General features: G+C 38.0%; 3 protein-coding genes, 1 non-coding gene and 2 pseudogenes across 4 annotated transcripts; 3 read left to right on the top strand and 3 right to left on the bottom strand.

The window, feature by feature from the left end:
• The first annotated feature begins 1,393 nt into the window (after positions 1-1,393).
• On the top strand, positions 1,394-1,467 carry TRNAR-UCG (transfer RNA arginine (anticodon UCG)). The gene has a single exon. It is a non-coding gene; the product is annotated as a tRNA-Arg (tRNA).
• A 998-nt stretch (positions 1,468-2,465) lies between these two features.
• Positions 2,466-4,377, bottom strand: LOC103421534 (large ribosomal subunit protein uL29-like). Its single transcript, XM_008359581.4, has 4 exons — positions 4,236-4,377; positions 3,999-4,134; positions 3,752-3,908; positions 2,466-2,691 (listed from the first exon to the last, which is right to left on the bottom strand). Exons 1-4 carry the CDS (start codon positions 4,237-4,239, stop codon positions 2,617-2,619), a joined length of 372 nt encoding a protein of 123 aa, XP_008357803.1. The 5' UTR covers positions 4,240-4,377; the 3' UTR covers positions 2,466-2,616.
• Positions 4,378-6,956: 2,579 nt separating this feature from the next.
• LOC103422483 (protein JINGUBANG-like) lies at positions 6,957-7,942 on the top strand (annotated as a pseudogene).
• Positions 7,943-12,062: 4,120 nt separating this feature from the next.
• Positions 12,063-13,722, top strand: LOC103418817 (protein SODIUM POTASSIUM ROOT DEFECTIVE 2). The gene is made up of 3 exons (XM_008356926.4): positions 12,063-12,703; positions 12,794-12,869; positions 13,227-13,722. The coding sequence occupies exons 1-3, from the start codon at positions 12,203-12,205 to the stop codon at positions 13,373-13,375; spliced, it is 726 nt and encodes a 241-aa protein (XP_008355148.3). The 5' UTR covers positions 12,063-12,202; the 3' UTR covers positions 13,376-13,722.
• A 4,907-nt stretch (positions 13,723-18,629) lies between these two features.
• LOC114823928 (dirigent protein 25-like) lies at positions 18,630-19,797 on the bottom strand (annotated as a pseudogene).
• A 235-nt stretch (positions 19,798-20,032) lies between these two features.
• On the bottom strand, positions 20,033-22,125 carry LOC103433327 (pentatricopeptide repeat-containing protein At1g07740, mitochondrial-like). Its single transcript, XM_008371573.4, has one exon. It carries the CDS (start codon positions 22,016-22,018, stop codon positions 20,618-20,620), a length of 1,401 nt encoding a protein of 466 aa, XP_008369795.4. The 5' UTR covers positions 22,019-22,125; the 3' UTR covers positions 20,033-20,617.
• Between the last annotated feature and the right edge of the window lie 1,507 nt (positions 22,126-23,632).

The raw sequence follows: 23,632 nt of genomic DNA, 5'->3' as shown, positions 1-23,632 counted from the left end.
AATGTGGTTCAAACTCACATTTGACGAGAATCGAATCTAAAATCTCTCACTTACAAGTAAAAAGGAATATCACTAAACTATAGTATTAAGTGGCTCAATTTCTCCCTACTTGTGTGCGCACAATTCATTGATTTTATAATTAATTTTTTTGGTCACTACAATTTATTTAATATTTTGGGGTAATTAAAATAATGAAAACTCTTTAATGCTCAACAACGATTGCACATGTTAGATGGCAATGTGTCTCACTCACTGTAACTAAAGCTGGAGGCTTAAATGCACGCGGCTATATGATGATCCTGTTCATATAATCTTTAGGCAAAAATCGTTTTCGTTACCCCAGAGCAAGTGCAAGCGGTGGGTGTCATTAAAAACAAAAAACAAAAAAAAAAATCTGAATTTATCAATTTATTATGTGATAAATTAAATTACAAATTATATATTGGAATATTAAATCGTCATGTATAGAAAACAAAAGAGAAATATTTTGAGCAATGTGCCAAGGGTTTTATAGAGACGGACTCTCGGTCTATTACTAATCACATTGATATTGTTTTCTAAATTTTATCTTACCAAGGGCTAAGGGTTTTAGCATTTAATATAATTAGAAGTGGAACCACACAATATAAATCATTTAATTTTTCAAATTTTCCAAAGTAAGATTCTTGTATTCTTCAATATACCATTTAATGTAAAATTCTAACCGACAATAGGCACTAATCAGACAACAAGCAAGAGTCTAGCATCTAGACTTGCCTAAGCGGGTGAGGGCTGCTTAAAAATTCCGTGGCTCTCATGCAAGGGTGGGTCAAAGTCTAGTTCATGATGTTTTAAGGGTCCCCTTGGCCCATTTGAGTTATCCTAATAACTCTGTAGTTAGGGCTTAGGAGCTAGGACCCAAAACTCCTTAAGTTCCTCATATGAATTATTGATAAGGTAGTCGATGCATGTAATGCTACTTTTTTAAAACCTTACTAGAAGAAAATTAATTGGATAAAACCTTTGGTTGAAAAAACAAAATAAGACTACAATGCGCTTATGTCTTAGAAGGACTTTTTTTCTAATATTATTAATGTATTTGTGTTATAATTATTAGGAGGATTTAAAAAAATATATATTATACTCCAAATCCATAACATAACAACTTTGCAATCCACTTATATCATAAAACGTTGATTAATATCACTGATTCTGACCGTTAACCCAACAATTTCCAAATTCAAGGAAATTTCTTTGCAAGTTTGGAATATTTTCTGAATTTTACAATTACTCTCTCTCATAAACACACAGAATAATTGAGACGGTAAGGTGCACTACAATTATTCTCTCAACTCTAGAGGGAACCCCACTGTGTACCTACCTAATCCCTTATGCTCTCCTAATTCACATGAAAGACCGCATAGCGCAGTGGATTAGCGCGTTTGACTTCGGATCAAAAGGTCGTGGGTTCGACTCCCACTGTGGTCGCATTCAGTCAATCTTTATTTTTGTTTTGTTTCATATTTTTCCAATTCAAACGGGCCAAACCCATTTTTGTGGTCCATCCGATCATACAAATTTCCAGCCCAACAACCCAAAAGCTTGGGGAACAATGGTATGCTGAACACAAATGCTCTGTATATGTTGTGTAGTTTAACCGAACTCTCACTCCCTTTCATATAAAAATATTATTATACTCAAAAAGTGCTCTATATATGTTTATTTCCTTTTGACAAAGTAAAATTTACGACGGGAATTTGAACTCGAGTGTAAGGAGGGTAAGTGGTCAAACACTCTGAATCCTCACAAACTGGCCTAATGCATATATGTTGAGTTGCAGAAAATTTGGTATGGGTTTATCTGTTTCCCGATTTATTTATTTATTTTTATGAGTACAATAATATATTTTACACTAAATGGAAGAGAGATTTCGGCTAAGTCACATAATAGGCAACCTAATTTGGTGTCGAATTCACCATCTATGATATTCGAACCTAAAACCTCTTACTTACAGATGAAGTGAAATACTACCAAACTGTTTCTCGAGTTTTAGCTCCACAAGCTTCATCAAAGCTTCACACCGATGCATTTTGCTTTATGTCTACATCTCTACTTGCACAAAATGACCATACAGGTTGGAAGCAATTAACAAAGCAACATGCATCAACTAAAGAACAATGCGAGAGGATGTTTAGAAGCTTTGTTATCAGGCTCGTCACACTGCTTCTGTTGGACAACACGACACGGAACATGCATCAAAAGACCAATAGCCAATCGAAGACATAGAGTTGCCTCGTAAAGCAATATACCCCAAAAAAACAGAAGGATCAAGCAAATGATGAGAAGTGAGCCATGTTCCGATATTCATCATCAGCATCACAAAGTTACAACTCAGTTCTCATCATGAAACGGTTTGGCTTGGGTAAGAAGAAGAGCCCGATAGAGTCAACTCGCTAGAGCAAATCAAACTATAAACCAAATCAAAATCAGCGTTAAAATTCTGGATTAACAAAATCATATTTGGGAAAGTGTCTACATAGATAAAATTACGGAAAGGGTTCAACATTTTAAACTGATGTCCTTGGAATATCATATAACGGGTGAAACGCTTAATTCCCTTCAAATCTGGATCCGTAATTATGCCTTGATTGCGTACTTCCTCAATGGGTAGTAGATCTCCTTTTTCTTCTCTCTTTCTGTCTTCAAAGATGCCTACAAGAAACAATTTGACAACTGAATTATATAAAAAGATGTTGCCATAAGATTTGACATCGATAATTATTCTGACCGCTACAATACTGCGGCGAGGGCTTTAAAGCTAAGCAAGGGTATCCTACAGTTCATGTTACGAAAGAGAGAAAGAAGGGAGGGGGAAGGGAGGGGAAGGGAGGGGAGGGGAGGGGAGGGGAGGGGGACAAAGATAGACAGAACAATACAGCAATTCACAAAACTCGAGCTCATATCTATCAACTATATGATCGTGCCAAATAGAAGTTAAACCGAAAAAAATCATAAAGCAATAGAGGAATTCCCCAACTACTGGAATCATATAAGATCCTGGTAAAAAAGAAAAACTAAACCTACTCACAAGACTATCTTAACCAGATGAAGTAAATTTACACTCAAGTCAGTCTATCTACGAAAATCAAATAGAAGAACCGTTCTCCCATATGATTGCAAACACCAAAAAAGACTGGACATGAAATTTCAAACAGGAACACATAGTAGCCAGACCAGATAGAGAGATTCTCTAGATCACCATTGTCATATGTAAATTTGAGCTTATCAGCTAAGATAGATTCGACATAGCGCTTGCGGGATCATATCGAAAAACCATGAAGTTATATAGCCACGGTCTTGGAAATCATAATTTTGTTTTTAATTTTAACCATGATCAGGCCAAACATAGGTTAAACAATTGCATCTAGATCCTAAAGCCTAAACCGTCTATGAACTATAGAATTAAAAGGAAAAACATCTAACATACCAACACATTACTTTTCACCCCTCGATACTAAGTCCCGGTCTCTCAGACAGTCATTTTACTTATTTCTCAAACAATCATTAAAAGGGGTCGTCCACACAAAGAAACGAGTATTACATGGCCTATATACATATCATATCCAGGCAAAGGAAGCATATAACAAAAGCATACTCGCAAACTTCACTACTTAGCTACAACTTTTAAACCATCAACCAGGCCCGAGTCACTACGCACTAATCAGTATCGAAAATCGAAATTGGTTTCAAATGAGATGCAGATTAGCAGTACCTGGTGCTTGGTGAGACGCCTCCTGATGGCCCTAGTCTTCTTGGGACGCAAATCGAGAGGAAGAAGCTTCTTATTCCTGTAGACTTCTCTCAGAGCCGCCTTCTGCTTCTGAGACATCACCGTCAACACCTGAGCGATTGAAAGCCTCACCACCTTGCTGAAATCACAAACACAAACGAAAACTTATTTGAACAAAACTCTACAAAATCAATCAATCAATAAAATTAGACAGAGAGAGAGAGGGTACATTTTGGAGAGCTTGTTGGGGGCTCCGCCGGTGACCTTGGCGACTCGGAGAAGAGCGAGCTCTGCCTTCAGATCCTTCAGCTGAGCCAAAAGATCAGCCTTGGTTTTGTGCCTGAGCTCATGGACCTTAATCCTCGCTATTACATCAAAAAATTAAGAAACAAAGTTAAATTAGAACAACCAATATTAGACTTCAGAAGAAATTTGATGAGGAGGATGATAATTTTGCAGATCGTACCCATTGCTGCGGTCTGTGTTGCTCGCTTTGGAAGAAGGAGGTGGAGACGAGAGTGTAACCCTAGAACTTGGGTTCGGTTTTAATTCTAAAACCCTAATTTGTGGCCATTTTGGTCTTTTCACATTACATTTGGGCTCAAAGTGATTGCGGATCATTGAGTCCATTCTCTATTTGAGTCGTTGGACTAAAATGGATATGGATTTGGGTCAGTTAGGTCGTCAGCTCTCACCTCTTCTTCTTTAGAAGGGAAAAACCCTGACGCTTGTAAGATCTAAAGCTCATTTGGAAGTAATTTTAAAATAACTGCAAGCGTTTTTTGTAAATATATTTTTGAAAGTAAGCCTAAGTAAAAACGCAAAAGAATCCTAAAAAAATAATTGAGGTGCTTCATGAAAGAAGCACATAACTGCTTTACGCAAGTGAATCCTTAAAAAAACACTTAAAATGTTTCATGGAAGAAGCACTTCAAGTGCTTTTAGAACTCAAAGACATTTTCTCTAAAAACGCTTTCAGTTATTTTAAAAACACTTTCAAATAAGCTCCTAAATTACTAAGGACTTGCTCCTTTTAGGCTTTATGCTTAATCCAATTCCAATGGCTGGGTTAAAACCTAAAATTAGGTTTTAAACCCGCTTGACCATCTCTAACCATTGGGCCTAAAACAAGTTTTGGGATAAAATCTAAATTTGGGAAGTTTTAGCCCAAAAAGGCCAAACCTATTTTCTGGCCCACCACTGATGCAGCCCACGTCCCACAGGCGACAAAGCTACAACGGGTATGACCCATCGCTGACAACTTTGTTGGTCAAACAAATCCTCCCCCAAAGGTGATTTTGATCTCACGGTCCAGATTCAAATCCTATTTTTTAAATCTAATAAATACATTAAATCTAACGACGGATCGAATATGATCAAATTTAATGGTAAACAAAAGATCTAACGTTTCAAAACTAAACCCAATGGCTAAAACAATTTAAACAATTATTTAAATTAAATTCACCAAAAAACTCTGTAAATACCTATGTATTTATTCAAACATCCACACAAAATTCACTTTCCTTGTAAAATTCTTCTAATTTTTCTTTCTACCCACTTCTAAAACTGTTTCTTTCTATTGCAAACAAAATCAAATGTGTTAAAACGTTTGTATTAGAAGATGAAACATATTTAATGATTTTTCATTATTTGTTGGAATCTAAACATTTTTAAGTTAATGTGTTCATAAAAATAAATTAGAATCATCTACAAAAAAAAAAAAAAAAAAAAAAAAGCCTAAACTCATCCTTTAATAATCTCAGGTTGAAATTTTAAGCCAAAATCATTGGAGGAGAAAAACTGTTTTTTGGGTTGAAACCTAAACTTTTCGAGCTAAAAATTTAGTACCCAACCATTGGAGTTGGTCATAGTGAGTTTAAGCTACAATTATAGTTACCAAAGCTATAATAAACTTCTTGACCAAAAAAAGATTAAGTAAACTTGTATTGTTGTACTTAGAGTATAGTTGATGGTAATGAGTTGATAATTCAAGTGGTTAAAAATGTTTTAATAGGTTCAATGTTCAGTTCCCTCATACCTGATGCTTATAAAAAAAATCATAGATGGTACCAACAACTTTTTGCTACAATCAGTTTAGTCATGATCAAACTTTGGTAGGTATTAGATGGTAAGACTAAGACAAATGCTTGTAATGAATGATGTGCAATTGTAAGATTTATGAGCAACATTGATCATCTTTCAAATTGAGGAACCAAATGATGAATTAGTTCAATTTTATGGAATGATAATTTGAGAAATGGTGATCAAATTTCAACTAATTGGAGCTTTGGTTCCTGAAATAAAAATTCGTTAATATGGTGCCTTAACTTGTTATAATATGAAGTAAAGATCTTTCTGGCTAACCCCACTAGAATTTCCATCTTTTTTCCCCTTTAAACCCTTTAGTTTGGATAGAAATTATAACGGAGTTAACCAAAAGAATCATGGCTCTACATTACAACAAGTTCAAGAATCAATGCTCACGAATTTCAGCTAACAAATCTTTGTAACATCAATTAATCAAGGCAGTGTTGGATGCCTTATGTTCGTACCATATTATATTGGATCTCGTTATTTGGGCTTCCAGACATTGAGCCCATTATCTATGTAAAAGGGGAGGAGCCCTTAGTCTATAAAAGGGACTCCTCACTCTCACAATCCTCAAGCCTCAGATCCCCAAACAGAGGCTTTCATATTCAGAGCATCCCTCTCTCAACTCTCTTCCTCTGTGAACCCAACAGAGGGCAATACCCTCACAAACACAACAACACTTTGTAATCCATACATACAATTACAGAGGAATACAATCAACATCAGTGTGGACGTAACCCAAACATTAGGGTCAACCACGATACATCTTGTGTTCTTTGCTTTCTTGCAGATTCACGGTCGGATTTACGTTGTTCCAAGACCTTCCGGTTTTATGCATCAACATTTGGCGCCTTCTGTGGGAAGCGACACGAAAAACTATGTCGGTTCTCTTTCATTTTTTTCATCTCACCACCGTGAAACCTCACCATAATATCCATCGTGAATCTGCAAAAACCCAAAAACCCAAAGCTTTCCTAGAAAACTCACGGAGCCACCTCATTTCTCACTCAGTCTCTCTATGCAACTGCAAGACAAAATCCCACAACCTCTCTCTCTTTCTCTTATTTGAGCACCACTTCTCTCTCTCTCTGTAACCATGTTTCATCCAATGAATTCCACTCTATTAGAAAACAAGCGTCTCTCAACAAGTCCCTTGCTCTCTTCCTCAACAGTAAGCACCACCAGAAGCAGTAGCACGACCCACGAGACTGATGAAAGCCCGTCGAATTCAGGCCCATTTTCACTTCAAGATCACGTCAAGTATCAATTTCCCTGCATACCTTTAATGGGGTCCTTCTCGTATCGATCGTTGGCGATGCTCTCCGGACACGTAGGTCCGGTTTTGTGTCTAGCCTTGTGTGGTGAATTCATCCTCAGCCCCTCACAAGGCAAAGACATCATAGTTTGGCAATAACCGGATTTTAGTCCGTTCATGAAATTCATACAAGGCGATGGAAGCGTTAAGGCGGTTGTTGTTGTTGGAAACAAGGTATTTACAGCGCACCAAGACAACAAGATCAGGGTTTGGAAGGTTTCCCAGAGGTCGAAGAATGTGTTTAGGCTTGTCGACATGCTTCCTATAACAAAAGACTATTTGGGGAAGTTCATGAAGCAAAGTAATTATGTCCAAACTCGAAGACATCATAAGAGATGGTGGATCGAACATGCAGATAGTATATCATGTTTGGCTTTCCATAACGAGTTGATTTACTCTTGATCATGGGACAAGAAATTCAAGGTGCGGAGGATTTCGTATTTGAAGTGTGTATAGTCGATTAAGGCTCACGATGATGCAATCAACGGGTTGGTGGCAAGTAAAGGGATTGTGTATTCGACTTCTGCAGATGGGAAAATCAAAGCTTGGGGCAAAGAGGGGAAGAAGAGCACACACTGTTTGAAGGGTATTTTGTAGGGCATAATGATGTTTCGCTTAACTCTGTGATCATTTCTAAAGATGGGAGATGGGTTCATGAAGGTGGCTCGGCCGAGTTTGTGATGGGATGGGAAGCTAGTCGTACTAGCACTTCAAATGGTGGTGATGTTCAAAACCAACTTGAGGTGAGTTGGAAGCTGGTTTGCTAAACAAAAGCGCATTGAATGGCAGTTTTGTCAATGTACTTGATGGGGGAGCCGTTGAATCAGATCTGCTGGGCTTAGATACCTCAGGAGTTGCTCAGAGAGGTGCTTTATCGAAGCTTGATTTAAGAAACATTTCAAAGCTTATCCTTCCTCCCTTAGGTTCTTCGAATTACAACCAAACTCCTATCCAATCAAATGGATGGATTGTCTCGCCCATGGATTCAAGATACAGGCGATATTCACTTACACTGCATGAGAATCACTCTCATGAATAAGATAAGAAGATGCCCACTTTCTGAGAGTACAGAGGGGTCACTTCTTACAGGAGAACATGCAGGAAATGGAGTGGAAACAAAAGCAAAAGCAAAGCAGAAAAACCGAGCAAAAGCAAAAAGCAAAGGTAGAAAAAAAAGGGAAAAAGATAAAAAGAAGGAAAAAGCAGAGATAATTACGGGGTGATGGCATGATTGTAGAGAAGGAAATTATGGCCGTGACCCATTGAGTAGGCCCTCCCCCCCCCCCCGCGCAACTACCAGCTGCATATGCTATCCCACTATCCAACCATCTGCCATCCCCACCTTTTGCATTAGTTTTTCTTTCTTTTTTTGTTGGCTTTTTTGAATGATGTAATTTACTTTTCTTATTTTTTGGAGACATTTGTATAACCCCACCAGAGGCTAATCATAAAGAAAGAAAGAAGGCAGCATGCCAAAAAAAAAAATGTCGACAAGCCTAAAATAGTGGGCTAGAATGTTATGTGGAGAGTAAAGGCCTATATGCCCAAAAAAGCCAGACCCTCTATTATCACCAACCAAATTATCAAAAGTATGTCTAGTACGCTAAAATTATTCGGCAGCCTGCCACTATCATCACCAACTAGGTGATCAAAAGTACGTCTAGTACTCCAAAATTATTCGGCAGCCTGCTGCTCTGATCACCAACCAGGTGATCAAAAGTACGTCCAGTACTCCAAAAATTATACATGAGCATCACTCATGTCAATCATACATAAACTTTCATGAGCATCACTCATGTCAATCATACATAAACATTCATGACCATCATTCATGTCAACATTCATGCGCATCACTCATGTCAACATTCATGCGCATCACTCATGTCAACATTCATGAGCATCACTCATGTCAACATCCATGAGCATCACTCATGTCAATCAATATAAACATTCATGAGCATCACTCATGTCAATCAGCTTCGAAAGCTTCATTTACAGAGCCCTAGCTTCGAGAGCTCCAGCTTCAAAAGCTTCATTTACAAAAGCTCCAGCTTCAAAGCTTCACTTTCAAAACTTCACCTACAAAGCTTCAGTGCATGGTATACAAAGACCGCCTTCGAACAACCGCCACTTCAGCCCATACATAGATTGAATTTGAAGTCTCTAGCCAAAAGACTCTCTTAACTGAAGACTTGGGGGACTACACTATGTACCATATATTGGGCTTCCGTAACTAGGCTTCATGAAAAATACTTGGGGGACTTAGCTCTATTATTCATGTATTGAGGAACGAACCCTTATTCTATAAAATGGATTCCCTCACTTTCATTAGAGAGCACCCATTATTCATGTATTGAGGAGCGAACCCTTATTTTATAAAAGGGACTCCCTCACCTTCATTAGAGAGAGACTCTTAGCCTATCACTTATGTATTGAGGAGCGAACCCTTATTCTATAAAAGAGACTCCCTCACCTCCATTAGAGAGTATGGCCGTCTGCTGAGCAACCGCCTTACCGTGAGCATCACTCCTAACCCATCACTTATGTATTGAGGAGCGAGCCCTTATTCTATAAAATGGACTCCCTCACCTTCAACGCCACAAGCTGAGCCAACCAGGGCAACATAAGCCACAAGCCGAGCAACCTCGCAACATGTGCTACTTCTAGTTGAGCATCATTTCACATTGAGTACCGCCTCATATCGAGTATCAGTTCTAGACGACATCTAGTTACTTCGGCCTACACATGGACTGAATTTCAAGTCTCTAGCCAAAAGACTCTCTTGACTGAAAACTTGGGGGACTACTGTTAGTACCATATTATATTGGGCCTCATTACTTGGACTTCCAGACATTGAACCCATGATCTATGTAAAAGGGGAGGAGCCCTTAGTCTATAAAAGGGATTCCTCACCCTCACAATCCTCAAGCCTTAGATCCCCAAACAGAGGCTCTCCTATTCAGAGCATCCCTCTCTCAACTCTCTTCCTCTGTGAACCCAACAGAGGGCAATACCCTCACAAACACAACAACACTTTGTAATCCATACATACAATTACAGAGGAATACAATCAACATCAGTGTGGACTTAGCCCAAACATTGGGGTGAACCACGATACATCTTGTGTTCTTTGCTTTCTTGCAGATTCACGGTCGGATTTATGTTGTTTCAAAACCTTCCGGTTTTGTGCATCAACACCTTACAACCCTAGTCAAAAGGAGAAGCTTTCCATGAAAATTAATTAGAAGGAAATAATCATCTTTGCAATTCCCAGCTAATCAGAAGGCAATCGATGGTTACAATACTTGTGGTTTACAACTTTGTACTTCATCTACAAAAAGATGTCGCTGGGGGATTTGGCCCAGTGTGGGTGCAAAATGCCAATGTTTGATGGAACACAACTCAGCCCTTTATCCCATTTCCCATGCGTAATCATTTCACAATCAAATAACAATTAATAACAGCTAAATAGTATCAGGATTCTGGACATTCTATATGACCAGCAAACAGGTATGCAATGCTGTACAGTAAACTGCAGCCAAGTTTGGGGCGAAGTAGAAAGTAGAACGTTATAATCATCGTGCAGTATTGTAGGATAAGAACGAAACGAAAAAAGTAAGACGAGAATGTTCAACTAAGAAGGTCGGCAAAACATCCCTTTTACATTTTTAGGTTCTGATTTAATGTTTAAAATTAATAAATTATGTGTGTTTTAAGCTAAGTGGTCAGATTATCATGCTTTGACCCACTGCCACCTTCTCCCAGTTACACTAATTTGGCATCATCCAACCATTATTGCCCATTGCTTTGTCGCTTATAATTATTTTGAAATTCCTATTGCATATCGTAAGAAGTGGACATAATTTTACAGCATTAAAGGTGGTTGTTTTGTTTCAAATCTAGTTATCAAGGTTTAAAAAAATAATGTATAAAATAGATAGAGATCTAGTCCAAAGGTGCTTGGGAAACTAATGCATGCTTGATTAGCATAACATTTAAGAGTAAATAATTAGTCAGTTAGTAAATGTACATGCACAAGAAAGCCGACCTTCACAAAACTGAAAATCTTGTTGGCTTCAGGCCGTACATGCACAACAAAATATTGAGTTTTTTCCTTTGAAAAAATTAATTTATAAAATTTGAACTCATAATCTTCTTCAAGTTTCAACAACGTATAGAGCCTGACAAGTGACAATCATATTCTCTATATATATATGAGAAAACCAAATGTGATTTGCACCCAACTAGCCAACCATAGGGATATTCATGCTATATATGCATGGCGAGGGTCAAATGTAAAACAATATGATGTAACAATAATAGAACTATACTTTTAGAGAAATAGTTGAGCTACCATTCCACACAAAGATGACCACAACTTTAATCAAATTATCCCCACCTCTCAAATCAATGGAAAATGAGATTTAAAAAAAAAAAAAAAAAAAAAATCACAACTTTGAACTTTGAAAATGGATCACTTCTAATCTTCTAAGGTACTATCATCCTCTCTCTTCTAAGAGATTCTCTTTTGTCATTGATTCCTCATGTATCAAATGTTTATTAGACAAAAAATAAACGTATATTGAATGAATGAATGATGCCATTAGAATAGTGCAATGGTTGCAAGAATTTTTCCTTCTAGGAATGAGATTCACTTTGGATTTCTGTGTCCTAAGTCTGGATCGAGAGATTTAGGCGTTCAAGTTTTTAAGTGGGTCAGTGGGATGCTAATAGGGCCGTATGGTTAAAAATGAGTGGTCCGAATCTCTCGATCCGCGGATTCCGGACACAAAAATCTAGAGTTGATCTCAATCCTTTCTTCTATTCCTTGATGTGGGGCCTGATCAGAACTACATCTTTTTTCTTTGGCTTTCCATTTCATCCAGCAACCTAATTTAAAAGGAGACTAGTTGGCCTCTTTTGAAGAAAATCGATCCTTGTATCACTCATTCACTCTTCAATTTCTCCTCAATCTTCACCAAACAAAAGCTACCCCATTTCCAGTCCAAGTTATTCTCCAGTTAGCTATGAAAGGAATGGATATTTTCTGTGCATCTCCAGCTTCCACAGCCATTTGCTCTAGCCTGGACCAACGTGCTATGGTCCGCCAAGGCCCCGGGCCCCTTGACCATCGTCATCACTATCATCTTCGTGATCGCGATCAACTGAAAAACCAACCTCATCGTCAAACTCACCATGCCCCTTGCTCATCTCAGTTACCTATCGATCCCAAACCGTTTTACGAGAAATGTAGAAAGAGTTTTTCTAGTGCACAAAGTCAGCCACGCAGAAAAAGATCTGCTGACATACATGAATTAACAAGGACTAAGGGTACCAATGGCTCTTCTTCTTCTCGGTTTCTCTTAAGTGACTCGCCCTTCATCGACTGGATACAGAAGCCTGATCATAAGAATCTCTCGGCTGCGTTTGTTCCTCCTCAAGTACCCTCTAAGCCTAGAGGCTTGATGAGCTCAAATGGTCATTCTAATACTGATTTGAAGTCTTCTTCTACTCGTTTTCGTCACCAGGTAAACCTAATTTTCATTTTTCTTCTGTTTCTTTGTATTTTTTGCTATTGGACAATTGAGCTCATGCATATAGTTGTTCAACTGTTGTAGGTTGTTGTTTTAAGGGTGTCAATGCACTGCAAGGGTTGTGAAGGAAAAGTGAGAAAGCACCTCTCTAAAATGGAAGGTATAGTTATTTACTAGATGGAGAAAGAAAAAATACTTAAAATTTCGTATAAATTTGTATATATCTAATAATTACATTAGTATACATTTCTTTATACTTCAAACCAAATTAATTTTGTATTAAAAAACAAATTAGTTTAGGTGTTTGTATTATGAGTTTGTCAGTAGAGGGATGTAAAGAATATTCTCATGTCAGAAAATTTAATATGTTATAATGTCAGACATTTTTTTTAAATTATAATTTTTTTTGTTTATTGATAATTCAGATAGTCCTTGTTAATGTTATGTGCAACATCACTTGGAATGAAAATTGAAATAATAGATGATGTTTCTGTAATGCGATGCTGAATTTCTGCAGGAGTGACTTCATTTAGCATAGATTTCCCGACAAAGAAAGTCACGGTGATGGGGGACGTGACCCCATCGGCTGTGCTCTCAAGCGTATCCAAGGTGAAGAAAGCCCAGCTCTGGCCTTCTCCAACATCATCATCACCCTCATCAGCATGAACCACTCATGAACCCTAAATTAATTAAATCAGTTATCTCTTTTCTTATGGGTAATGCTATTTACATACCTCTTTTTACCTCTCACACACACTTGTTAATTTTTGTTTATTGATCTTCTTTCAATTCATTCGATCTGACAATCGAAAATTAAATAGGATGTGTGAGAGGGAAAAATAAGTGTGTTGATAGCACTACTCTTTGATATATATTCTCTGCCATATTTCAAGTTTTCAGGTCTGCATGTGTTTGTAATCTGTATGATTAAGTTTTTAACTAATTAATTGTTAAGTCAATAATCAAGTTTGGTATCTTATATGTAAATGCAAAACAATCTGAGCATTTCAACACCCCACATATCCACGAATTCGTATCACTTTTCAGTTTTGAGCATATATGTACTTATATTAACCACCATCACCTTTTATAATTAGTTTTTTTGCATTACTTCAAAATGTTTGACCCTTTCCAGAAGAATTATGTGACACGACCACGTATAACATATGAAAACTCTCCCAGTTTTTAAACCGACATAATCTTGTTAATCTGAATTTGAAAGTTCATCTAATGGCTCAAAGATTGTTTGTTTGTCGTACATGTTTGTTGGAAACTTCTTTAACATGATCAGTTCCTTCTTAGCAGATTACCATGGAAAGCATGCATTGCACATATTGTCAGAGAATTAAAGTTACTGGATTAAACCTACCAGTGTCAAACCTTTATATCCGATCACTCGGAACACGCTATCGTTTTCCATGCACATATTTTTGAGAAATCACACAAGTTATACAACACTATCGTATATTCAGGTATCACGTAATATTTCCCATCAATTGACTTCCGGGAACATTATTTGACATTTGAGCATCCTACGCCTTTGATGCGGTAGTAGGTAGCAAGTGTGGCAAAATATATATAACAACAACGTGAAACATACAAACAAGAGAGCGTCGTGACAATGTTCAGAAACAGAGAAATGCATGCGTTGTCAGTGTGGTCGGCACTCAAGGACATCTTATTGCTTGGGACAAGAAGCACTTTTCCTTTCTTCTTTCTCCTTTCTTCTCCTATCCTCTGGATTGTACCATAAGTAACGGTAAGTGGTCAAATAAATGGTCAGAATTTGTATGCTAGTAATGAATCTTAGCTCTCTAACAAGATTTTCATAATTTAAAGCCACCACTTGTTTCCAGTCATTCAGTACTACTGTCTGGTGGTATTCCTCTTCACTTGTACATAAGAGGTCTTAGGTTCGAATCTCGTGGATGACGAATTCGAAACCAAATTAGGTTGCCTATTGTGTGGTTTAGCTGAACTCTCCACCCCCCTTAGTGTAAAAAAATATATCGTTGTACTTAAAAAAAAAGCCACCACTTGATTTAGTAGCACGCGATTTTTTTATAAGATCAAATCTCACAAACAATAATTACAAATTTAAATTGATTTTGTAGCATCTGATTTTTCATTAGTTCAAATCTCGTGTACAACAATTAGAGACCAAAGTGTAATCTCTCTTGTACTTTAGCCCAACATGCCATTCCCACAAAGAACCAAATGAAGACAACAAGCTCTACCAACATTTTTTTGTTGCAAGCCTTTTAATTCAAAAGTTGCATACTTTCATGCCTTTTTTCTTGGTCGGCTTAATTTGTTCCTTCTCTTTTTTGCTTTTTAAAACTATATTATCCATCTATCCTCCGACCAACTAATTAGTAGGCAAAAGAGTTCTGCAATATCCATAGATTGAATGCAAGCAAAGTTAGCCATAACTTTTATTTTATAAACGATAATGTTAATGTTAAATTGTTAAATTTTAAGAGGAAGGAGATAGGTGAAAATCAAACATGCAATAAAGTGCATATGTATTATTATTTTCCGGAACTACAGTAAAACGCCATCAATTAACCATAACTTGAATAATTGTTTTTCTGTTGTGATCTTTCTTTTTCGGATGTTTCGTGACTTTATTACTATTAAGAAAGTTGGAAAATGATTCACCCTTCAAGCAATCATATCATAGAATATGTTTTTGGTATACCTGTTGGTGCAAAAAATTTTCGTGATGATCACCATGAAATCTTTTCTTTTTGGCTTTTTAGTTAAATTGGTCCTTAAAATTAACATAATTCCTCACTTTGGTTTATGAGATTTGAAATCGGTCTCTAAGTTAGTTCACTATAAATCATTTTGATCCTTTCATGATAAATTATTTTGGTCATTTCATGAAAAATATTTGGTAAGTAAGGACCAAAATGACACAAATAACCTCAATTTAATAAACAATAAGGCAAAAAGATTTGACAAAATCTGAGGTATTTATGTAGTTTTAACCTTATCTAATGAAGATTTTTCACAGAATGACGAAAATGGACCAAAATGACACAAATAACCTCAATTTAATAAACAATAAGGCAAAATGATTTGACAAAATCTGAGGGTATTTTTGTAGTTTTAACCTTATCTAATGAAGATTTTTCACAGAATGACGAAAATGATTTATGGCGAACAAACTCAAAGACCACTTATATCGATTTTTAAATCTCAAAGATCAAGATGAGAAATTATGTCAATTTGAAGAACCATTTTAGCTAAAAGTCTTTCTTTTTCGTTTGTGAGGAAGTGTTTGGACATTGGATTATCTTTGCCCTAACAAATATCCCTTCAATAACTAACTAGTTTGAGGGGTACCCTTAAATATTTTACTTTTTCGTTTGTAAGGAAGTGTTTGGACATTGGATTATTTTTGCCTTAACAAAGATCCCTTCAATAACTATCTATTTTGAGGGGTACCCTTAAATATTTTACTTTTTCGTTTGTAAGGAAGTGTTTGGACATTGGATTATCTTTGCCCTAATAAAGATTCCCTTCAATAACTATAGTTTGAGGGGCACCCTTAAATTTTTTTACCTTTTTTGTTTGTAAGGAAGTGTTTGGACATTGGATTATCTTTGCCCTAACAAAGATCCCTTCAATAACTATCTAGTTTGAGGGGCACCCTTAAATATTTTACTTTAACTTGAGAAATGCCTCAAATATTCTCATTTTGTTTAACTGAGTGGCACCGTTGTAAGCCTTACTTTGCATTGTATTTCAATAATCCACGCCTTATAGCTTTTAGGTAATCCCTCAAATCTGATACCAACCATAATAACTCAATTAAATTATTTTGAATTTAGTAATTTCTTGAAATACCATGTTAATCTATTGTTCGGATACAAGCTTTTTGGATAAATAATAAAAAAATAGATGATTTGGATAATTGAAATAAAATCGGAAGTAGGAGCCATAAAATATTTTATTGAGAGACCCCTTAATAAAAGAGATTCTTTTTACATATTGAATTGTTATATTATCACCACAAATTTGTTTGAAACATGATCATTTCCGTATATCTTAGAGGGAATTTTGAAAACGTTAGGCTATTTCTTAACCATTTTATTTAGTTATATTTTTTTTTTGGGGTACAATTTTAGTTATACTTTTTGGTTATAGAAATAAAGAGTAAAACAATGAAGGGATGAATAAAGATAGAGGAAGGGTGTTGGGAACAATGTGGAAGAAATCGACATGGAAAGTTACACAATACGAAAGAAGGATAGGAAAAAAAAGGTTGAAATTAACTTTAGAAATTTTTATGATATCCATATGTTATCCAAGCAAATTAAAATTTGTTAGGTTACTCTCCTTTTTGAGACATGGAACTATGCTTTTGACGTATGAAAGCTTAAAACTTGGAACTATCTTCCATATGTTATGTGAGCTCACCTTTGAACTTTCTGGTAGTGCTAGGGTATGGAGATTACAAAATTCGGAACTCAATTCAATATGTATGGGCAAGTGGCCTTTTACCGGTGCCTATGGTGGAAAGTTGTTGTGCCTTTGCATGATGACGTGAGTTCGAACTTCATCGGTAGCTAATTTAACATTTAATCTAACAAAATCTATCGTTTGATAAAAAAATGTTTCAATATGTATGGCCAGTAAATTTTTTCTCAATTCTCACTTCACGCCAGAGGTTTATTTTGTAGATTGGCCGGAAAATATGAATTTTTTAGCATGTAAATATTGTCATTTTTATTTTTTTATTTGAAATGTACGAAAGAGAGCGCCTCAAAAACTTAAACCTTCATATGTAACATGGATTCAAAGTTAGTTGGATTATATCTCAAAGAATTTGGGATCTGGCTATAATACCCTAGATTTGGCCGTGCAATCTATCTTTTTATAGCCATTAGATCTTAATGTTCAAATTTGGCCGTTTATATTTCGGGGCATTTGATGCTTGGTTGCATTGTAGAAAAATAAAGAATTTGAACTCAAATATTTTTTTTTTTATCAAATTGAAAGGAAATTAATTTCATTTCATTTATAAGGATCGTCATTTGTCATATAAGAATAGCCACATCTCGCAAAGCATGAGTAAATTAAAAAGAGAGGGGAATGACAAGGAGATGGAAAATTCGAAGTGACGCAAGACTGAATCTCAAAGGATCATACCGGTAATAGTAAGGCTATTATGTCACTTACAATGCCTCATCGCCAATTTACGTGATCTGCGAATGATTCTACCCGTTGATTGGTAAAAATTATAATTAAAGCAGGTTAAAGAGGGTTGATTCGAGTTCAATCGAGCCAAACTTCTGCTTAGCCCGACATGTAGCATTGGGTTGGCCGACCAACCCAATCTTTTGTTGCCGAAGCATAGGACAAAGAGTTTAGAATCCAAGCCTGGCTCACGACCTTGCCCGTTTGAGCCCAATATGACCCAACCCCTGTAGGCACGCCCATGTTCTGTTGTTGGCCAACCTTTTCACTAAATCAACCATTCACTATCGTAAAATGCATAAATGCCTTAAACTCTTCCACTTAATCCTCAACCACGCAGGACAAATTTCACATTTTTGCTTTTATTCGTTGGTTGCCAACGTCTTTCAGCCCTCTTGTACCGACATTGTCTCCAACTTAATCGGTATATACAGGTAAGTTTTAATCTTAAAGGAACTTCATAAAACTTGATTGAAATATGCCCTTAATAACCCCAATAGTAAATGATCACTTAATCTCGAAGGGGTAGAGGCTAATTAGCCAAGGTAGTTAGAAGGCTAATCAGCCTACTCTTGAAGCGGAAAAAAACTTTTCGTGAGATACTTCTCACAAAAGCACGAGGCTCTTGTAGTTTAGTCTTATCTAATCTTACGTTAGTCTCATCCGATTTAAGAGATATTTCAAAAGAAAAAATACATCATTTTCATGCAAATAACAATCATTTCTGCAATTTAAATCACAATCCTTTTCGAACATGCATCTCTAGTGCAGAGATTTTAGCGAAACACAAAATTAACAACATTTTAAATTAAAACCTTAATTAGCACACTAGTAAGTAAGATACGTGGTAAACTGCACCACAGTGTCAACTCCATCAGTGTTTTGCTGATTTGTTGCAGGAATAGTCTTAACAAGAGCATAACCCTTTGCATTGAGATACTTGCCAGTTCCTCCCATGACTGCAAGATGAGACTCCGACGCTGCCACCCGATGCACACCGAAGAAGGTGAGGCTATCAGCATAACCTCCACTCTGAAACATGGCTGTGAAGGCAATGGTCTGGCTGCTCCCATCTTCAGAACTCGCCACGTAAAACCCTTGTGCCTTGCCGAGCAAGCCAGATCCAAGCTCATGCCCTTCAGTCAGCTCATCGTCGAAAACTGTAAGGGTCCCAAACATAAGCTTCTGAAGGGTGATTCCAGGGGGAAGCTGAGCCCCGTTCAGGTACGGAAGCCCATTCCCACCAATGATGTTGTTGTTGCCATTGTTTTGGATCAACTTGTTGCCGGCGTTACCACCAAGGCCGGTGAAGAAGGGGACGTTGTTGTTGTTGATGATTCCATTGTTGTTGTTGTTCTGGGGAATGCCATTCCCAATTGGGATATTTGCTCCATTGGGTTTGGCAAAAGGGACTTGACCGCAGAAGGGACTTGACCGCTGACTGCCGGATTGGCCACAATTCCAGTGACAGCTCTAGCCGAGGGGTTTGATCCACCGATAATGTCATGCAAAAAGAAGGTTAGTGGATGATAGGATGCTGCATTGCCAACTGTGGCACTTGTAGCTGCAGCAGGGCCTGCTGGATTTGTAGCTACCTGAGGAGGTGGCACATTGGAAACAGGTGTTTGTGTTTGAGTTGTATCAGTCTCCTCGGGGGCCGCAGGGTTTTCCTCATCGAGGATTCGGGCAGAGGTGGCGCATGGCATGGCAAGAGCTAGAAGCAGCAGCCAGATTGTGAGCTTGAGGGCCAAGGGAGTCGATTTCCGGGTTGCCATAAATTCGAAGGAAAGGTAGAAAATTGAAGAACTTATGATCTGGAGAGGATATTTTGTTAAATGGGTTGATGATGAATTAAGACAGAATTGTTGGGTATATATATACTAAGTTTAACAAGAAAGTTTAAATTATAAGATGGAGTAGGTGTTCTAGCATTAATTGAAACCTTTGGATTCGTTTAGGAAGTTCCCCTTTTAATTGAATTTTTAATTAAAATCGTATTATTATTTTGACTTTTGATCCATTAACAGAGTAAAAAGTAATTTCATAGAAGAATTTCTAAGATATATGGTAACTTTTTATTGTATGTAAACTCAAAAAATGGAAATAGAAGTAAGATCCATGGAAGCCATTATATTTCCCATCAAAAATGAAACAAAGGAGTTGGTATCAACAACTAAATTGAAAAAAAATGACAAAAAGCTGCGTTTGCACAACAAGCATCATCAATCAGAGCTTCCCCCAGAAACTTGACTTCGCAATCACATCGACAATTTGACTCCGGCGCAAAACTTCCGTCTCTTCCCTCGAGTAGGATTCGCTTCCCTGAAGTCTACAGTGGTCATATATAGGCTGAGTTTACATGCCAACTAAACCTCGAACCACAAGCATAGTGAGCTTCCTCAGACATTGAGTTGGCAACAATAATACATGATACTGGTGAAATGTTTCGATTCATAAACTCCTCTTCTTCCTGAAGCCTTACGGGTGCACAATGCACATTGCTTAGTTGCTTTACATGCCAACCTAATAACTGTTTTCTCACCACAATTACCAGAGACTAGAGCTTCAAGTACCTAAGAGCACAGAAAAAATCTTATCAGAAGCTCCCCATCACCCAAAGAACACCATTCCTCTTACTCTCTGCCGAAGGCCAAGCGACGTTACGTTCCATGTGCTGATTCATCTCTTCCCGGACGACCATTAATGGGCAGAGCCTAGTTCAGTCACAACGTCACATGCAACAATATCCTCTCCACAAGCATCCACAACTAGAGCTTCCCAAGCTTCCAAATGAAATTGCATGTTTCTCTTTTCCATCTCCTCCAAGACAAAACAAGCATCATTGATCTTCCCGCACTTTAATAAGCCTGTAACTAAACATTCAAATGTTTCTAAACGAGGACAATGTCTACTTGCCAACATTGCAGTCAAAACCTTAAAACCTCCCTCAAAATCTTCTATCTGACAAAACCCATCAACCATCATCCTGAAAGTAGCTGCATTCGGCTCACAGCCTCCAACTTGCATTTCAACCAAGACTTTGTAAGCCTCTGCAGCCCTGCCTTCCTTGCACAGAAAGTTAATCAATATGTTATAAATCACAACATTCGGCTTAAACCGCCTCTTCTTCATCTCCTGAAGGAAAGACTTTGCCTCCTCAATCTTCCCTCTCTTTCCAAGATCACTCATCAATACACCATAATTCACAAGACGTGGTTTACAACCTCGATACTCCATATCAAACATTATCTTCTTTGCTTCATCATGCTTCCCCGCCAAGCACAAACCTTCCATCAATAATGCATATGTCACCGCATTTGGGTATTTCCCTTTCTGTCTCATGTCCTCAAACAAACCAGTAGCTTTCTCCAACTCACCCCTTCTACCGAAAAAACCTATAAGACTATTATACGTCACAACACTAGGTTGCACCTTTTTCTCAAGCATTTCATCAAACACCTTCCATGCTTCTTCCCAGTCGCCCTTCTGAAGCCACCCCTTGATCATTATATTATACGAAATCGAATTCGGACGAAAACCCAATGTAGAACACCTCCCAAATATCTCATCCGCATCTGAAAACCTACCGCCATCAACAAGCACATTAAGGAGCTCATTGAAGCACTGCAACGTACGGACACAGTTAAAAGAAGGCATTTGATGAAAAAGATCGACGGCCTTCTCTACCAAATCGGCTTTCCCGTAATGTTGAATCAGAGCAATGAAAAGGGTATCTTTGCAGTGAATGTTTCGATCTCGGACAAGGCCGAGAACGGCGTCGACAGCTTCGAAATTCCGGCGGCGAGCGAGCTTGTAGAGAAGAGCAGAGTAAGAAGGGTAGTCGTGTTTGAAGCCCATTTGGTGGTACTCGTGGAAGAGAGACAAGGCCTCTTCTGGGTCTTGCGTTTCTTTGACATCGGAGACGAAAGGTATCGGCCTGCGGAGCTTTGCGGTGCTTCTGTGAAGTCTTTGGCGGCGGCGAGGGATGGTGGTCTTGGGTTTGTTGGAGTGGAAAGTCTGATATGGTTGGTGATGGGATTGCAGGGGATTGCTGCCGCAATGGCGGAGAAGGTTGATAGATTTGGCTCTTGAATGGAACATTGGACGCGGGAAAAAGAAAGGAAAACAAAATGAAGCAATCGTTTCCAAAAACAAATTGGAGCAATTATTTACGATAAAATTGGAGTTGTGATCTCTAGATCAGAAATGTTCAAGATAATTAGAGCTATTTTAATTGGGGGTGTGCTATCCACACATCCCAAATTACTTCTCACACATCCCTTGCTAATTTCTATCCGTTGATTTTTAATTCATCCGATTTGACGGCCGAAAATTAAAAGGGTGTGTGAGAAGTAAAATGGGATGTGTGGATATCACATCCCTTTTAATTGTGATAAAATTAAAATAAAAGAATGACGTTAATAAAATAATTAAAAAATGAGCAAATCAGGGTATATACGTTGGCAATGAAATTTCTTCCAACAAATTAGTTGTAAGATAAAGAGTCTGTCTAGGGGAAATTCTTCGAACTTGGTTTTGAACCTGATGTGGCGACCTTCACCACACTGATCAACGAATCCCTCCTTCAGAATAAAGGGGCTGATACTTTCGGGATTCTTAATAAAATGATAGAGAGTGGTAGTTGTAAGTCTTTGCGAGTATACTATGGTTATTGATGCGTTGAATGTTACAATTACCCCCCAATTATTCATATTATATGTGATTTTACCCCAAACTGCCACGTGGTAGCATTCTAACTCACCTCCCTTTTCTCTCTTTTTGTCCCCCCCAACCCCGAGACCTCTCTCTCCTTCATCTCTCTCTCTCTCTCTGCACTCACTCTCATCTCTCTCCCTCTCATCCTCCCGTGAGCCCACACCCATTACCAACCCCGTATCTACAACACCTTCACCATCATTACCCTATCGTCTCTCCCTCTCTTTCGTTGTTGCGGGACACGGAGGAACCCAGAGAAAATCTCCTGCGAGATTTTCCTATTCCTCCGGTTAGGTAAGGTTGGATCCTTTTTTAAATCGCCATTGATGATGTTGGACGTTGTGTGATGAGATTTACATTGTTTTTCCAAGGTTTTGAAGACGAGAATGGCGCGGGGGAAGCTCACCCATTTTTCCGGCGAACTAGTGAGTTTTGAGGGAATTTCCAGTCACCTCCGGCCGTGTCACAACTATTCGAGGGTAGCAATCTCTTCCCCTCATCTTGCTCTTCATTTTGGTAGTTAGATCGGGGTCTAAAATCCCTGTTTGCCGTTGGCCAGAGTTGTAGCAGCTTCGGCGTTCTTCTCCAACAACACTAGGCCTTTCAGGCCGTTTAGAACACCATGGGCCTTAGCCTGTTTTGGACCAACCCAATACCCTGGCCTGTACCATTTTTCTTTTTAGTTTTATGTTTTTTTTAAACCCAAATACCCAAAAGGCCTTAGGCCGGTTTTAAATGAAAGGGCTTAAAGCCCGGCCTGCTTATGTGTGGATTGTTGTGCATGTGTGTGAAGTGGGCCGTGCCCTGCCTGGGCCCCGTGTGTGTGTTTTGGGCTGTGTGTGTGTGTGGGTTGTGTGGTGTGTGTGATATGTAGTGCGTGTGTGTGTGTGTGTCCATGCATGTGTGGTGTGTTTGCGTGTGTTATGCACGTGTTGGTGTGTATGTATGTGATGTGCAGTGTGTGTGTATGTGGGCTAGCGTGTGTGTGTGAGTGTGGGT

The sequence above is a fragment of the Malus domestica genome, chromosome 03 (genome assembly GCF_042453785.1).
Source record: "Malus domestica chromosome 03, GDT2T_hap1".
NCBI lineage: Eukaryota > Viridiplantae > Streptophyta > Magnoliopsida > Rosales > Rosaceae > Malus > Malus domestica.
Note: the sequence above shows the minus strand (reverse complement) of the source record. Positions and strands in the feature narration are given on the sequence as shown.

Excerpts from the sequence above, each read along its gene's own strand:
- LOC103421534 (XM_008359581.4), bottom strand. Across the intron at positions 3,909-3,998 it reads CCCAACAAGCTCTCCAAAAT|CAAGGTGGTGAGGCTTTCAA; the intron begins GTACCCTCTCTC and ends TTGTGATTTCAG. Across the intron at positions 2,692-3,751 it reads GGCGTCTCACCAAGCACCAG|GCATCTTTGAAGACAGAAAG; the intron begins GTACTGCTAATC and ends TGTTTCTTGTAG.
- LOC103418817 (XM_008356926.4), top strand. The coding sequence starts at position 12,203 with ATGAAAGGAATGGATATTTTCTGTGCATCTCCAGCTTCCACAGCCATT. Across the intron at positions 12,704-12,793 it reads CTACTCGTTTTCGTCACCAG|GTTGTTGTTTTAAGGGTGTC; the intron begins GTAAACCTAATT and ends CAACTGTTGTAG. Across the intron at positions 12,870-13,226 it reads GCACCTCTCTAAAATGGAAG|GAGTGACTTCATTTAGCATA; the intron begins GTATAGTTATTT and ends GAATTTCTGCAG.
- LOC103433327 (XM_008371573.4), bottom strand. The coding sequence starts at position 22,018 with ATGTTCCATTCAAGAGCCAAATCTATCAACCTTCTCCGCCATTGCGGC.